The sequence below is a fragment of the Carcharodon carcharias genome, chromosome 6, assembly GCF_017639515.1.
Source record: "Carcharodon carcharias isolate sCarCar2 chromosome 6, sCarCar2.pri, whole genome shotgun sequence".
NCBI classification, from domain to species: domain Eukaryota; kingdom Metazoa; phylum Chordata; class Chondrichthyes; order Lamniformes; family Lamnidae; genus Carcharodon; species Carcharodon carcharias.
The window spans coordinates 71,634,272-71,652,106 of NC_054472.1; the positions used below are offsets into that span (position 1 = coordinate 71,634,272).

Below are 17,835 nucleotides of genomic sequence, written 5' to 3' on the forward strand. Positions count from 1 at the left end.
ACGTATCGGTGCAGACTTGATGGGCCGAAGGGCCTCTTTTGCACTGTGTGATTCTGTGAGGAAAATTTGCATTTATAGATAAATTAGGATAGTTTGAATTTCAAAGAGATGGTAGGGCCAGCTGCCTCTTCCTTTGTGTCTAGGTATTAAAGCTTGCACCTTTGAATAAGTTCCAATTTGGGTTTCAGTCTCCATAATAAGGTCACATGGGTTTGCCTCCAGGCAGAATCTTGTAAGAAGGTCCCATTCCCCTCGCAACATAACTCCATTTTACCTTGAATTAATCACGTTTAAAACAACCATTTCAGAAAGTTCAGCATTCGTAACATATATGCCGACAACCCAACTCGCCCTCTTCAAGTCTCCTGATCCCCCTCCACTGTCTCAGCTGTCAGCCTGCTTGTCAGACATTCAGTCCTGGGTGAGCTGCAATTTCCCCCAGTTAAACAATTGGAAAGACTAGAATTGACATCTTCATGCCCTGCCACCATTTCCATATCTTGATCTGAGCTGAGTCTTACTCATTAATCACCCCTGTGCTCACTAACCTGTACTGCCCCAAAGCCTCCAATTTAAGATTCCCACCCTTGTGTTCAAGCCCCTTCTTGGCTTTGCGCCTTCCTGTTCATGTAATCTTCCCCAGTCAGATAAACCTCCTAGAACTCTGCTTCAGGGGCTGAATGGCCTACTCCTGCTCCTAATGTTTCCATGTTATTTCTTAATATCCTAAGGAGAGTGGAATGAGCAGGATTTTTTTTATTGCTTCCCAGCGAGTCTACAGACTGGTAGTTGAAATCATTAGTTGAGGTTTAACAATAAGTCATATGATACTAGTGTGGGTCAAATAACTAATTCAAATAATTGCTGAAAAAAAAGAATTTTTGTCACAGTTTATCGTATTGTACTCATCTGTACTACCAAATGACCATTTAATTAAAATACCATTGAATTATCCTAGTAGTTGACTTTTTATCTGATTATTTAAGTTAATAGTTATCCAATAAACATTTGGAAAAATATATTGCTTACTGAATGCTCTGACTTTCAAGTAGTATGCTATTGGGCATTTTGATAATCTGCAAAGCTTTAATTCCAATGCCTCTTTCTTTACTTATATATGACAAATCCTAGACGATGAAGTATTTTAAAGAGTTTTAATGTTAAGCCAATCAACAGTGGGCAGAAATGGAGATATAAAAACGCATTTATGAAATGACAGTGATTGGGGAGAAAAAAGGATCACTTGTCTTTAGTGATGCTTTTCAGAAGCAATATTGCTGATGCATATTTTTAAGAAATCCTATGTTTTATTCTCTGAATTGAGGATCCTTCAGTTGTTGTATTAGAAATATACAACATTTTCATAGCCTTGCAAATCATTTATCAGATCAATGGTGGTAAGCTGAAAATACTACCCTATTTACTTAATGTGTGTAAACTTTTAAATAAAAATATGCCTAAAATCAAAACCGATCCTGCAGTGAAGGACGGAAAAGGAGGAGGAAGTAGCTGTATATATTTTTTAAATATAGTGGTGTACCTTCTTCTGTTTTTAGAAAACAGATTTATGGTTTGCAAACTTAACTACAACTACTAAAGATACTCTGCAGTGCATCTGAAGCAAACATTTGACTTACTATGGAATTGATAGAAATAAATCTAACTATCAGTGATCAAAAGGGGACCTACCATGCACTTAATAAAAATGTGAGACATTCAATTTTCTACTCAGAGCTCTATATTATGGGCGGAATTTTCAAAGCCTGCTGGAGGCGGGCGTGATAGGTGGTGTGCATGGAAAGTATGGGGCGACCTGCTTCACGATGGCGTGAAGGCAGGTCGCGATCGTCCGATCAGCTCACCAATGGTGGGCCACATTTCCTGCCATCGGCTGGCGGGGAGCTAATTGTATTACATTAGCATATAATTAAAAGGCCACCCCGCCAGCCTTTTGGAACCCCACAATATAATCCATCCACATTGGCGGGAAAGCACGCCGACGTGTTTCACAACAGCACGCAGGCTACATGTACTTGGCAGCCTTCACTTTGGAGGAACTGAACTAAGTGAACAACTGCGATCTCCATAGCTCGCCTGTTGTTTACAGGCCTAAGGGGCGCTGAGGGAAACTAATGCCTGGTGCCAGTGGAGACTGCTGAGGGGTGGAGGGTGGTGGGGTGTTCTGGGGCAAGTGCTGGCCAGCCTTAGAGGCGACCGATGGGGGGGCAGTGTCTGGGGGCAAGTGCTTGCCAGGCAGGAGGGAGGGGGGCTAGAAGGTCAAGTGCTGCCCTGACACTGCATCTCGTGCACAAGCAATCAAGGCGGGGGTCAGGGTAAGCGAGGGAAGTGCCCATGCGTTAGGGATACCTGTATACACTGACCATGCCTCTGCAACTGAGGCAGATCAAGTGCAGCCACAGTGATGTGACTGGGGTCAGGTTCCTAGCCTGCCCGCCCATGCAAGCAACTCGGTGGTACCAAAGGGCCGCCATGTGCTTCATACCTTACCCCTCCTACCCCACACCCTGGCACAGACTTAGAGTTCGCCACCACTTAATTGGACAGCAGAGCAGTTGGACTGCACATGTACAATCTCCTCGCCAACACTGGCCATGTAGCAGTCACTGCTGGAGGCGTTCACAGCCCCTTGCAATCTCAGCATCCTGGTTTGGACCAGTGTCCCCCATGTCGCAGGTTGACAGGGCAGCCATGCAGCGCACTCATCTCTGGCCATCCGAGGGGTGACCAGCACTCTCTGGGAAGCGTTAAGGGGTGGTCACACAGGACCAAGAAAGGTGCTAAGTGCAGCCATGATAACCACGTCTCTCTCTCTTTCATGCTGCAGGACGACCACATCAGGATCATGGATTGTGGTGACCAGCTGTATGCCTGATGGCCTACAGAGACCGTAGATTGAAGGGACAGCGACTGAGGCTCCTGGCTACGCAAGTGGCAGGAGCAGCAGCCTTATGAAGAAGGGGCAGCAGGGGCTCCCACACACGCTGCCCAGGAGCGACATTGAGCTGTGGCTGGTCGGTGCCTAGCGACACCCAGGGTCTATAGACGCTGCCTGCCATTCCTGCAGATAACTGAAAACCACTGTCGCTGACTACTGCACATGTCTAGGGACCTGGTGGCTCACAACCTGGCGCTGCAACGGGGAGATGAGCTGGCTGAGGAGTTAGAGGTCTCCTCGGATGAGGACGCCGCCAACAGGGACGAGGATGAGGGGGTCCTTGGTGGTGATGTTGACAGGGATGAGGCTCTCACACTGGTTAGACGAGGTAGCTGCACTCGAGAGGCCCTTATAGCTGCCAGATTTGTGGAGGATGATGACGACATGCAGCGAGGTGTCTCCATAGATCCTCACATTGCAGTTGTGAACGTTTGACTCCAGTCTGGCCTATGGCAGTGCCAATACCCTCTGTGATAATGCTCCTGTCATGGAGATGCAGTGGAGCCCCCTAATAGTTGTTTGATTGCAGAAGGATGATGACAACATGCAGTGAGGACACTCCATAGATCTTCACATAGCCTCTGAGAATGTCTGACTCCTGTCTGCTTGAGGGCAGCTTGCTTGCGCTCCATGATCAGCCATGAAACTTTAGACACGTCTGATGCTGTGTCCGCCTTCAGCACCTCAGCCCTTCAGGAGCTGGTGCACAGATCACTGGTCGCAGATGGTGTGATGGGGGCCAGCTCCACTTTAAAGGTGCTGAGAGTATGCAGAGAGAATGAGAGAAGTGTGTTGCACCTGCCCACTACATTCTGGTGGCAATGACCAGCACCGTCGAGATGCAGGCGTCAGTAATGTTTCGAGGAAGTGTGAGGCTGGACCATCATTGTGGTCTGAAGGCTGCACAGGGCACAGAGAAGAGGCCCTGGACTGAGACACCTGCTTTTATCTTGTGCAGAAAGGTTTCACATCTGAGTGACATGGACAATGCTCATCTGAACAAGGAGCCATAGACAAGGAGACATTCTTAAGAGTTTACTGACAATAGTGAACAGTATGTAGAAGTGGTCAACACCCGTGCCCAGGCAGTGAAACAGAGATGAGGCAAAATTTTTTCATTCAGAGGCTTGAGAGTCTTTGGAACTGTTTTCCTGAAAAGGTGGTGGAAGCAGAGTCTTCAAATATTTTTAAGGCAGAAGTGGATCAATTTTTGGTAAGCAAGTGGTCGATAGGCTATCGGCCAATTTCAGGTTACTATCAGATCAGCCATGATCTTATTAAAAGGTGGAGCAGGCTTGAGGGGCTGAGTGGCCTACTCCTGCTCCTGGTTTGTATGTTTGTATTCCATTTGCCTTCCTAATCATTTGCTGTACCTGCATACTAAGTTTTCGTGATTCACGTACAAGGGCACCCAGATCCCTCTGTATCTCAGAGTTTGCAATCTCTCGCCATTTAAATAATATGCTGATTTTCTATTCCTCCTGCCAAATTGGACAAGTTCACATTTTCCCACATTATACTCCATCTGCCAAATTTTTGCCCACTTGTGTTTATATATATATATATATATATATATATATATATATCCCTTTGCATAATCTCTACCTCGCCCTGACAACTTACTTACCAGATTGGCAACAAGAGACAAAAACAATGTTAATCCTCTTTGTGCAAGTATTTATACTCATGCTCCCAGGCATTAGTTTTTCCAAGTCATAATTTTGCAGGAACATCTTGTGAAAGTAGAATAAAAGCATATTTTAACCAGTTGTGATCATATATATGATGTGCTTCAACTTTGCAGCATGTAATCCTAATCCTCTGTCAAAGGGCATATCATAGAAGCATTAGTGGATATTAAACTATGAAACATTAATACCATGTCATTAATGACTCTGCATTTCTTTTGATGCCCCAAGTCACATGATCTATCATGTAACATATGAATGGCAATATCATAGCACTACTTTGAGATAAGATGAATCTGCTGTGACGATGGCTATCGGCCATTATCTGAAATGGTCCATATGACAAATTCTTACAGGCACCTGAGAAATCCAATTCTTCCAAATCTAGCAAAAGTCAACACAACCCCAACAATCTAACTGCTTGAAAATAGCACTGACAACAGACTTTATTGCATATGAAGACAAGGGGTTAGTCTGAAATGCAGAGGGACACATGGGTCACATGCTTGTTATAATTTAATCAGCAAATAGCCCAATATTTAATTACTTAAAGTCCAGTATGATAAAGCACAGGAATAGCAATGTGTAAATTATTGAATAAGGATATGCGGAAGACATGAGATTTATTTCCCATGGGGATGCTCCCTCAGAACACTTTGAATTGTGACGCTGCCATTTTGGAGTCTGCAGTTGTATGTTCAGTAGGTCTCAAAAAGATTCTGAGTTTTGTATGGTTGAATATTAAGTGTTTATTGATAACGCATAACAATGTACATATATACAGGGGAAAGCCCAAGCTATGAACTAACTCAATGCTTGCTTCTACACAGGTCTCTGTCCAGTCCACAACCAACTCTAATCTTTACACCACGATGTGGGCAGTACTGTTTCCCAGTCCCAGAAACGCTTAGACTACACCTGCCCATCCAAATTTTTACCCAAGTATTTACATTACAACCATGCTACCCCTCTTTCCTCCCCTCGCCTCCACCTCAAGTCTCTGACTTAGTAAATTCAGACAGATTGCAGGCTTGACAATTCTTCCCAATTGTTTGGGTCACATTCAGAGGATTGATAAACTGTATTGATTTGGGAAACCTTTGTTGATTCAGAGTTTGAGTTGTGTTCTGTGTTTCTGGCACTTGGTTGTCTTCTAATTTGCTCAAGTGTATAGTAGGAAGCTTGCTTTGAGGGATGAGGAGGAGCCGCCTCCTGATTGTACCTTCCAGTGTTTGGATGAAGTATGACCTTGGCTGGTCATACAGACAAATGCCACCCTCTCTTTGAAGGTCCCTGATCTAAAGAATCCTTTCTGCCAAAATCTCCAGCTTTGTGTTTGGTCTGGCCCTTGAATCTGTCCAGATTAGTTTGATAATGTTGATTTGTTGTCCATGGTTGCTTTAAAGTTCAAGTACAGCTTCAAATGCTGTGCAAGTTTTGAAAAAAATGGTTACTGTGGTGCCATCTTTAAAGAGTTTTTTATTCATTCACAGGATGTGGGCTTCACTGGCTGGGCCAGTGTTTATTGCCCATCCTTAGTTGCCCTTGAGAAGGTGGTGGTGAGCTGCCTTCTTGAACCGCTGAAGTCCATGTGATCTAGGTACACCCACAGTGCTGTTAGGAAGAGAGTTCCAGGATTTTGATCCAGCAACAGTGAAGGAATATTGATATATTTCCAAGTCAGGACGGTGAGTGGCTTGGAGGGGAACTTCCAGGTGGTGGTGTTCCCATCTATCTGCTGCCCTTGTCCTTCTAGATGGTAGTGGTCGTGTGTTAGAAGGTGCTATCAAAGGAGCCTTAGTGAATTCCTACAGTGCATCTTGTAGTTGGTACACACTGCTGCCACTGTGCATTGGTGGTGGAGGGAGTGAATGTTTGTGGATGTGGTGTCAATCAAGTGAGTTGCTTTGTCCTGGACAGTGTCAAGCTTCTTGAATGTTTTTGGAGCTGCACTCATCCAGGCAAGTGGGGAGTATTCCATCACACTCCTGACTTGTGCCTTGTAGTTGGTGGACAGACTTTAGGGAGTCAGGCGGTGAGTTACTCATTACACGATTCCTAGCCTCTAACCTGTTCTTGTACCAGAGTATTTATATAGCTAGCCCAGTTCCGTTTCTGGTCAATGTTAACCCCGAGGATGTTGCTAGTGGGGGATTCAGTGATGGTAATGCCAATGAACATTAAGGGGTGATGGTTGGATTCTCCCTTGCTGGAGATGGTCATTGCCTGGCACTTGTGTAGTGCAAATGTTACATGCCACTTGTCAGCCCAAGCCCGGATATTGTCCAGGTCTTGCTGCATTTGGACATGGACTGTTTCAGTATCTGAGGAGTTGCGAATGGTGCTGAACATTGCGCAATCATCAGCGAACATCCGCACTTCTGATCTTGTGACGGAAGGCAGGTCATTGATGAAGCAGCTGAAGATGGTTGGGCTCTCTACCCTGAGGAATTCCTGCAGTGCTGTCCTGGAACCGAGATGATTGACCTTCAATAATCACAACCATTTTCCTTTGTGCTAGGTATGACTCCAACCAGCTTAGAGTTTTCCCCCGATTCCCATTGACTCCAGTTATGCTAGGGCTCCTTGATGCCAAACTCTGTCAAATGTTGCCTTGATGTCAAGAGCAGCCACTGCCACCTCGCCTTGGGAGTTCAGCTCTTTTGTCCATGTTTGAATCAAGACCGTAATGAGGTCACGAGCTGAGTGGCCCTGGCAGAACCCACACTGGACGTCAGTGAGCAGGCTATTGCTAAGCAAGTGCTGCTTGATAGCAGGTTGATGACCCCTTCCATTACTTTACTGATAATTGAGAATAGACTGACGGGGCAGTAACTGGCTGGGTCGGAATTGTCCTACTTTTTGTGTACAGGACATACCTGAGCAATTTTCCACATAGCCAGGTAGATGCCAGTGTTGTAGGTGTATTGGGACAGCTTGGCTAGGGGTGCGGCAAATTCTGGAGCACAAGTCTTCAGTATTATTGCCAGAATATTGTCAGGGCTCATAGCCTTTGTAGTATCCAGTGCCTTCAGCCGTTTCTTGATATTACATGGAGTGAATCGAATTGGCTGAAGACTGACATCTGTGATGCTGGGGACTTCCAGAGGAGGCCGTGATGGATCATCTACTCGGCACTTCTGGCTGAAGATTGTAGCAAGTGCTTCAGCCTTATCTTTTGCACTGCTGTGCAGGGCTCCCCCATCATTGAGGATGGGGATATTTGTGGAGCCTTCTCCTCCAGTGAGTTGTTTAATTGTCCACTACCATTCACGACTGGATGTGGCAGGACTGCAGAGCTTAGATCTGATCCATTGGTTGTGGGATTGCTCAGCCCTGTCTATCACTTGCTGCTTATGCTGTTTGGCACACAAGTAATCCTGTGTTATAGATTCACCAGGCTGACACCTCATTTTTAGGTATGTCTGGTGTTGCTCCTGGCATACCCTCTTGCACTCTTCATTAAACCACGATTGATCCCCAGGCTTGATAGTAATGGTAGAGTGGGGGATATGCTGGGCCATGAGGTTACAGATTGTGCTCGAGTACATTTCTGCTGCTGCTGATGGCTCACAGCGCCTCATGGTTGCCCAGACTTGAGTTGCTAGATCTGTTCAAAATCTATCCTATTCAGCATGGTGGTAGTGCCACACAACACAGAGTGTACCCTCAATGTGAAGGCAGGACTTCATCTCCGTAACGACTGTGTGGTGGTCACTCCTACCGATACTGTCGTGGACAGATACATCCACGGCAGGCAGATTGGTGAGGATGAGGTCAAGTATGTTTTTCCTTCTTGTTGATTCCCTCACCACCTGCTGCAGATCCAGTCTAGAGCTATGTCATTTAGGACTCAGCCAGCTCAGTCAGTAGTGGTGCTACTGAGCCACTGGACATTGAAGTCCCCCACCAGAGTATATTCTGCACCCTTGCCACCCTCAGTGCTTCCACCAAGTGGCGTTCAACGTGGAGGAGTACTGATTCATCAGCTGAGGGAGGGCAGTACATGGTAATCAGCAGGAGGTTTCCTTGCCCATGTTTGACCTGATGCCATGAGACTTCATGGGGTCTGGAGTCAATGTTGAGGACTCCCAGGGCAACACCCTCCCGACTGTATACCACTGTGTTGCCACTTCTGCTGGGCCTGTCCTGCCGGTGGGACAGGACATATCCAGGGATGGTGATGGTGATGTCTGGTGTCCCGCGCTTGTTATATTTTGGCAGGCTCCCACAGTGATGGCAGTTCCGACCTCTTTGGGATTTAGCTTTTAGCAGCAGTTTGTGAAATCAACGATTTGGGGACGTCCCTGTGGTATCGGAAGATTTTCGGGCGTTTTACAATCTATCTTTTACAACAAGCTCAGCCACGTGACGCAGACTGAACCCGGTTAGCTGCAGTGATTTTAGAAACAGGCTGCTCTGCCTTTTTTTTACAGCACTGAAGCTTTTTAAGCTAGTCCTGGCTTTTTACTAAATGTTTTGCTCATCCTGGCTAGGTCCTTGATTCTGCATTCTGTGGGCATTCACAATAGATCATGTGGAGCCTTCAGCTGCACAGAGAAGTTTTTTCTGCTGCCTTTCTGCTTCCAGTTCTTCAGTGCAGCTTCTTTCAGTTGATCTCCCTCTGTGTCTTCACTTCAGGTGCTTTCAGTCAGGTCAGAATGTTGTTCCTTTAGTTTACCAACTTTTGAATTTATGCTCCAGCTTCTCTGAAGTTCTGGGTTTTTCCATTAGTTGCCATCATATCGTATGTAATATGTTCAGGAAGTCTCACATAGAGGTTCTGCGTCTTGTATGGTTGAACGTTAAGTGTTTATTGATACATCAGGAACTAGAGGGCACAGATTCAAAATAATTGGCAAAAGACGTAAAAGTGATGTGAGGAAAACATTTTCACACAGAGGGTGGTTGGAATCTGGAACGAACTTGCTGAGAGGGTGGTGGAGGTGGATTTGATTGAGGTATTCGAAAAGGAATTGGATTGCTATCTGAAAAGAGAGACTGTGTAAGGTTACGGGGATAAGGCAAGTGATTGGGACTAGGTAGAATGCTCTTTCAGAGAGCCAGTGCAGACTCAATGGGCTGAATGACCTCCTTCTGCACTGTGAAGATTCTGTGATTCTGTGAAACGCGTAATCATGTACATATGTACAGGGTATAGCCCAAGTTATGCGCTAACTTCATGCATGCTTCTACACAGGTCTCTGCCAAGTCCACAATTGACTCGAGTCCCAGGTCATCTTTACATCACACTGTTCTGCTACAGCTCTCACCTTGTCAGGATCTGGACGAAGTCCTTTTGCAGTCAGTACATAACCTATGTACTTGACTTCAGGCGTCTTCAATTGTAACTTTTTCTTGTGCAGCTTCAGGTTCATCTGGCGAGCTCTCTATAGCAGTCGTATTATATTCTGATCATGATCAGCAAGGCTTCTTCCATTGTGTCTCCACATCCTAGAATAGTAGATCATCCACTATGGCTTCCACTACCATTCCGAGAAGATCACTGACTATCTCATGCTGCCTGCATTGATACTCTTCTGGAGCCATGGAAATGCCAAACGCCATGTGCATTTCCCAAATGGCATCCATAATGTTATTAGAAAACTGCTGCATTCATCCAGCTTTACTTGCTGGTAACCATCCTTAGCATCTAGGGTAGTAAGGAGCTTTGCTTTGGCAAGTCGCAGCAAAATTCCTTCGATGGATGGCATGGGGTAGTAAGATCTCTTCAGTGCTTTATTTAGATCCTTTGGGTCTAAGCATACTTGCAGCTTTCTAAGCTGTTTCACTGCTATCATGCTGCCAATCCAGTCTGTAGGAATTGTCACTTTCTTGATTACTCCCTTCTTTTCCAGACCTCCTATCTTGTTTCTTAGGCTTGAGAGGAAGTGGAACTCCTCTTGGCAGATGCTGAATTGGTCTTACACTCTCATCTACTTGGAGATGATATTCTCCAGGTAAACATCCATACCCTGTAAACACACCTTTGTACTCCTTTAGGATCTGTTCAGCAGTCAATGGTTTTGTGTGCTATCACGTTAATCTTTGTTGGCACGGTTAAGGTTGCCAGTCCAAGCTTCAGACTTGTTCCAACTGAGATGAGTGGCTGTTGCGTATCGACAATGATCAGGAGCTCTAGATCTTCATTTTTGCCATTGCATTGGGCTCTTAGACTAATTTGTCCTCTCAATATGAGTATCATGCCATCATATTGCCTCAACCTTACTTCCGAGGGCTTCATTTTTGGATTGTCATGTTGAGCCATGTCGCACAGGTCTGTGATGGTCATGATGTTGCATGTTGCACCAGTGTCTACCTGACATTTCTCTTATCACTTGATGTTCTCCTGCAGTCATCATTCTAACAGTCACAAACCATTTATCACCTATAGACTTGACGGAACTAACCTGTTGTATGGTGTATATTACTTCACCAGACTCTGGCTGATATCCCTCCAGTGGCTATTATATAGGCTTGTTTTCCTTCTTTCTAGCCAAACACTTGTGTGCTAAATGAATCAAATTCTTGCAGCTAAAACAGTGCTTTCTCCATGCTGGACAATCCTGCTATCCTGCTCTTCCTTTGCATGATGCCAGCTCCCCCCCAACCACCCCTTCATGATATTTGCATCCTGCCCTTTGTCTCCGATTGTTCTGCTTTTTTGACCTGGAATGTATCTCGGTATAACGTATCTCCTGGTCTGTTCTGACGTTTTACAGCCTCCATGCTTCTGCGCATGTCCATCACTTTCTTGAGATTAAGTTTCTCCTCTCTCAGTAGACTTGCTCTCACTGTCAGACCTCTTATGCCTAAAACAATTCTATCTTTAATAAGATCATCTTTTAATTGCCCAAATTCACATGATTCTGCAAGCTATGTTACTGCAGACCACTACTGATCAATGGACTCTTTCACTTTGAGCCCTAGTATTAAACATCTAGCATTCATAAGTTATGTTCACTTGGTGTTCAATCTATGTCTTCAAGGCTTTCAAAGTTTCTGAGGTCTGTTTTTCTTTGGATAGATTTAGGGTGGAATACAATTTGTAGCGGTCCCTCCCCAGCAGTGTTAAGTGTTGCTACTCGTATCGGCTCCAGCTTGTTAATTAAATCTGTTACAGTCTTGTAGTTTTGCCATTGCAAGTGGAAACATTGCCAGTTCTGTTGTATATCTCCTTTCATTTCAACAGGAGCTGGGAGTGGAAATTTAGTCATTTTTCTCTCGCCCAGTATTTTACTTGCAGCCTTCAGCTTGTGTTAGTTTTTCCTTGTTTGTCTTTTTTCAGCAGCTTGTAGCAGGTTGCAACATTACAGTGCTGTGGCTGCTCTTCCAACTTTTCAAAACTCAACCTCAGCTCCACTCCTGACACCATGTTCTGAGCTCAAAGACTACGGACTTTCTAGTGTAGTGTCTTTATTGAACTGAATGTATCATGGCTGTCCCCAGACATTCTCTCATGGCAGAGGCCACATAATTGTGGCAAGCCAGGTAGCAGATGTAGTAATGATTACATTTCAAAACCCAAACAGCATAAATCTTTAGATAGTACAATGGATGGTACCTTTAACCTCTTGGTTATCAGATAAGCTAAGAGTTCCTGAATTTTGCATTACAATAGTACCAATCAAGTGGAAGGATACTAACTATGAATTATTTTTGGAGTTTGTTGACATTTATATTTGTTCAGTCAGCATCAGTTTGGAAAGTGGTATTTTCGAACTCATAATGCAATGCACCCAAAATTTTTTGATGTGGCTCGGTTTGACAATCTGGAATTCTAATGCTGGTTAATTGTTTCTTTCTAGATTGCAGCCATGTACTCCACTGTGAATAAACCAGCAAAGCAATGGTCTCGAGCAGAGGCAGAGCAGGAAGGTGGATATGCCAGCATTGATGAGGTAACTCCTCAAAGAAGTCCATCTACAGCCAGTCATCTTTATGCATCTGTAGCTGACTATGAAAGAGAACCCAAAATTGCAGATCAGAATGAACCTGTAAATGATGTGGGGGAGGACATTGATCCAGGGTATGAACCCATCAGAGCTCTGAAAGAGGAATCTCCAGAACAGGAAGCTGAATCTATTGGAAACCAATCTCTGCGCACAGAAGGCGAGAACCATTATGAAAGCATCCATGAATTGCAACAGAAACAAAACATGAATAACCCCAATGTCTAACTGTGGAAATTATTTAGCACATCTGAGACACAAATTTTAGGCTTTTATTTTAAAATTATTTGCTTGGCATTTCTTATAGAAGCACCTTGTAAACAACATGTAAGGAGGAAATAATTCCTGATTACACCTACTCGTGCTCCAGTCCGTTAATGAATGTTTTATCTCTGTTGAATCAGGCTTTTGGGGAAGAAGAATGTTTCCTGGGTGTCTGAATGGGAGGAGTTTATTGGTGATGTTTTTCCTCTCAGCCTGTTTTTATGCACAAAGTAACATTAAATTGCAGAAGTAAATAGCTGTGTTCTTTACAGAATGCAGTAAAGTGAACCGAGCACTTACATTTGGTATATTTTAATTGGGGAACAGAAAGGTGGTTTTATTTTCATAAATTAATGAATTCTGAGTGCACAGCAAAATGAGCATTTCTCTTTTGGTGGAGGTGCATAAGTAAATTGCTATGTGGTACAACAATCATTAGAAAGTGAATACTTGTGTAAATAAGCAAGTAGGAAGAAAGTTAAAGTTTAAACAATTATTTTCCAAATAAGTTAGAATTAGGTACTTTAATTCAACAGGGCTCAATCACAGTGACACATCTCAGTAAGAGATTTTCCTGTTTTAAGCTTGGCACCTGGATATGAACCAGCTCTCAGTTAATTTCCCTTACTGGTACTAGTATCTTACTGTTCCTCTAACTGGAAAACCATCATGAAGGATTTTGTTGCCTTGCATTGAGTGCAAACTTTATTTCTACTTTTCAAAGGACAGACATAAGAATGTAGAAAGTGAGCCACAAGACATGATGTCTTCACCCAACTCATTTCATGTACCAGCAATGAACCTTCAGAACTGCACTTGCAGCTCAAATAATAGCAAAGCACAAAATCTCCAGGACATGTTTATTCAACACAGAACATTTGTTATGACTGGGAAGTAAACAAATTCTCTTCTATATCCCTGTAGTCTTCCTCCATTTTTGCACCAGAGACTTGTCTGCCTACTAATTTCAGACTTAGCTAAAGAGCTACTAGGTAAACTGTCGGATCACTTATTTAAAGGAAAACTGCTCTTGGAATGTTGATATAATAGAAATATTTAAAAAGAAACTCAGTCACCCCATATATCAGCTTCAATGTACAGCCCCTCCAAAAATTGCTTGCCACTGCCTCCTACAGATGTTAGACATGCAGTGTATTGTAACTCATTGGAGCAACATGGTTAGCACCACAACTCCTTCAGGCCTAAATAGATGTAGGTTTGACCTGTCGATAAACAGGGCAGGCAGTTAGAAATAAGCATGGGTCTGCTTTAGATATTGTCATGTCAAATCTGACACAATTCCTCCAGATTCATTCTTCAAGTAAATAGTTTGTTAAATAAGGGTTTTGCATTTCTAGATATAGGAAGATGTTAGTCATCTTCAAAAGCTTCCAAGTTAAGACCTAGTAATTCCAAATGTACAAGGCACTTGGTTTGATTATGAACATGTGCTTTGCATTATGAACCATAATCTTGTTTAGTTTGCTGTGCCCTTTGAGTGCTAGATCCCAATTAACAGGTGCCTCCATTGTTTTGTAATTCCTGCCCTTTTACATTTGTGAGGATCGTAACCTTCATCACATTTCTACAGTCTAGCATCAAAATATGTTGCTGGAACTGTGGCAATATCATCTTCAGAAAGCAACACACCAGGTTCAAATAATGTAGGTGAATGTTTCACTGTTTCATTTGATTACCTTTGCAATTTGGAAGAACTTTGCTGAACCTTAGTTTAGGAGATTGGATTAACCAGCAAGGATTGAATGTTGTAATCTAAGATTAGATGGAGATAAAAGACTGCTAAGTAAACAACACCTAATAGATTTCGGAAATCATGAAAACGATCAACAACGGTAGATTAATAGCATTATTAAGTTAGTAGTTTGGAGTTCTACCTGATTATTTTTGGCTTTTAAAGAGAATCTTTACAGTGTGTTACCCCTAGAATTTTCACAAGCTTAGTTCACAAATTAGATTATATAATTGGAGGAACATGTTAGTTGTCATTTTTTCATTCTGTTCTTTGTTCTAACATAACCTAAAAAAAAATTTTAATACAGACAGTATACATGTAGAATTTGCGGAATTTACAAAACATCAGGCAGCCTTTCATTACTTGGATTTAATTCAATACTGGAATATCAAGAATAATTGTCTACTATCAGTTTACTGCAATCAACATGAATTTAGAAAGAGAAGATCCTACCTAACCAATTGATTGAACTTCTTTGAGGAAGTTATAACCCATGTGTACTGCAGTTAATCTTATGGTATGGTGTGCCCTGTCTTCCAAAAGGCATATGATAAAGTTCTATATGTAAGTCTTAAACACAAAGTTGGGGGGACTCAGAGTAAACCCTGAGAATGGATAGGAAAAGCTAATAAGTAGGAAACAATGAATGCTCATTTAAAGGAGTTATGTTGGAGAGGGGATAAAACACTGGATTTAGAAATTCGATGCAAAGTGGCCAAGTTTATAGGAATTGGAAGAGGAAACTTATAAATTACAATACAAGGTGGATAAAATATGTAAGTGGACAGAATAATGGCTGATGAAATTTAATGCAGACAAGTGTGAAATGTTTCAGATTGGAAGGTAAAATAGATTGCATGCATACTCAATGAATTATGGCAAAATAACTAAGGATGAAGCTGAAAGAGGCCTGGGAGACTTTTTGTAGCTTTGACATTAAGCATGCCTGACCAATGCAGACCAGCAAATAGCAAATGTTGACTACATTAGCAAAACAGTAAAATACAAGTCAAAGGAAACATTATAGTGTTCTGATTAAAGTATAGAAGAAAAAGATGCAGAATATTGTTTCAAATTACAGTAATAGGACAAATAAAAGGTAATTGTACAACTGCTATCAGGAAATTTGGTTTCAACATGTAGGAATAAACACTTAAAAAATTGGAGGCAAAAGCCTTAGAAACATTTGAGAAACAATTGGTTTCTACAATAGATGAACTTTGGGATTTCTCCAGACAGATGAATTATGATGGGCCAAATTAGCTTCCTCATTCATAATTATCTTGTGATCACGCCAAGAAGAAGAACAATGGATTTCAGAATTTGAAGCCAATTCTGTTGTAATTTTTCCAATGCCATTAACAGTCCAACAGTGGTACCTCTACCACTCATTTGCTATGAATTCAAAGACTGCTTTATCCATCATTAAATGGTATTTTGTGTTTTTTTGTGGTAGTAACAGAAATGCATCTGGTTTTCAGAACTGGAGTAGTCCATATGGCCCCTCAAGCTCTGTCATTCATTGTGATTATGGCTGATGTGCTGCTTCAACTCCACTTTACAACCCATTCCTTTTCTCTTGATTCCCTGAGATCAAAAATCTATTTATCTTTGCCTTGAATATGTTCAAAGGTGGGGCATCCACAACCGAGAATTCCAAAGGGTCACAATCCTCATCTCAATCCCCTTATCCTGAGATTCTGCCCCCATGGTTCTATACTTTCCAGGCTTGAAAGAACCCTGTCAAACCCCTTCTGAATTTTGTATGTTGCAATGAGATCTCTCTTAAACTCCAGAGAGTATAGGCCCAATTTACTGAGCTTCTCCAGAGAACCATCCTCTCATCTTAGAAACGAATCTAGGAAACCTTGACTGTTCCATTGCCAAGGCTAAAACTGTGCACAGTACTCCAGGTGTAGTCTCATAAAAGCCCTACACTATTGTAGCAAGAGTTCTTTGTTCTTTTACTACAGTCTCCTCACAATAAAAGCCAACATGCTTCCTAATTGCTTGCTCTGCCTACATGCTAACTTTGCATTGCTTGTATGAGTATACCCTAGTGTCTTTGAACCTCAACATTGAAAAGTTTCACACCTTAAAAAATATTCTGCTTTTCTCTTCTTATTACTAAAATAAATAATCTCACATTTCCCCACATAATACACAATCTGTCACCTTCTTGTCCACTTACTTGACCTGTCAATGGGTGGGATTTAATGGGCCCAAGAGGTGTCTTGCCTACAGGTTGGAGAATGGGTGGGGAATCCCCATCAGTTCCATGGGAGAGGCCCAACAGAATTAAGGACCCATCAGGTATTTAACTGGCTAGTGTTAGGCTTTCCCCAGGATTCAGGACCCCTGGACGGAAATCACACCCATTAAGAATTGCTGGCCAATCAGTGACAGCACCACATTGCTGTCAGTGCCACTGGGAGCAGTGGCACCTTCTGGTAATTCACCCAGGATCAATGAGAAACTCCAGGCCAAAGGCTGGTTGAGTGTTGCAGTGTGGGGGGTTTGGGGTGTTGCAAGGGGTTGGAGGCAAGGGCAGGGAAGTGGCTTTTGTGCCCCCTCCTTTATCTACCCTATTAGTTACACCCTCAAAAAAAAGTCTTAATAAATTTGTCAAACACTATTTCCCTTTCATAAAACCACGTTGACGCTGTCTGATCATTCTGTGGTTTTCTAAGTGCATTGTTAAGACTTCCTTAATCAATTCCAGCATTTTCTTGATGGTCCTGAATCAATGTTGGGTTGTTCACACACTCAAAATGGTAATGCCTAGACAGCAAAGTCAGGGTCCTGCCCCTTTGTAGAACCTGGAAGTCAATGAAATAAACTGGCAACTATAGATAGAATTGGTACTTACTATGCACAAATTGGCCCCTAGGGAAACACAAGCCTCAATATTAGTGCCATACATAGAATCTTAAGTTGTTTCAATTTGAACTTGTTTCAGGTCCGTATCATAATTAAATATTTAAAACTCACAAGTTTCAGTTAACATTGATAGCACGTTTAGTCAATTAGGTCAATTTGGTGTTTTTTGACAAGGTATGTCTTGTAATTGTAGTTCAAATATGAATGCTGACAATGTATAATGCACAATAAGATGCCACATGGAGAGTTAGTGTGTCAATAATTTTAAGAGTCCTTTCTGTACTGCTGACATATCTTTCAAGTGCAGGAAACTATGGATCAATGAAAGAACAATGGCAGGTT

General features: G+C 42.7%; 1 protein-coding gene across 4 annotated transcripts in view; it reads left to right on the plus strand.

Annotated features, from left to right (window-relative positions):
• The window catches only part of pag1 (phosphoprotein membrane anchor with glycosphingolipid microdomains 1), a 231,969-nt gene extending 216,243 nt beyond the window's left edge, over positions 1-15,726 (plus strand). For 3 of the 4 annotated variants that reach the window (XM_041190024.1, XM_041190023.1, XM_041190025.1), the window contains one exon: positions 12,453-15,726. In XM_041190024.1, coding sequence (XP_041045958.1) covers positions 12,453-12,824 — 372 coding nt within the window. In that variant the 3' untranslated portion in view covers positions 12,825-15,726. The remainder of the gene's footprint in view (positions 1-12,452) is intronic. The other variant, XM_041190026.1, reaches the window with a different exon arrangement.
• The last annotated feature ends 2,109 nt before the right edge of the window (positions 15,727-17,835 follow it).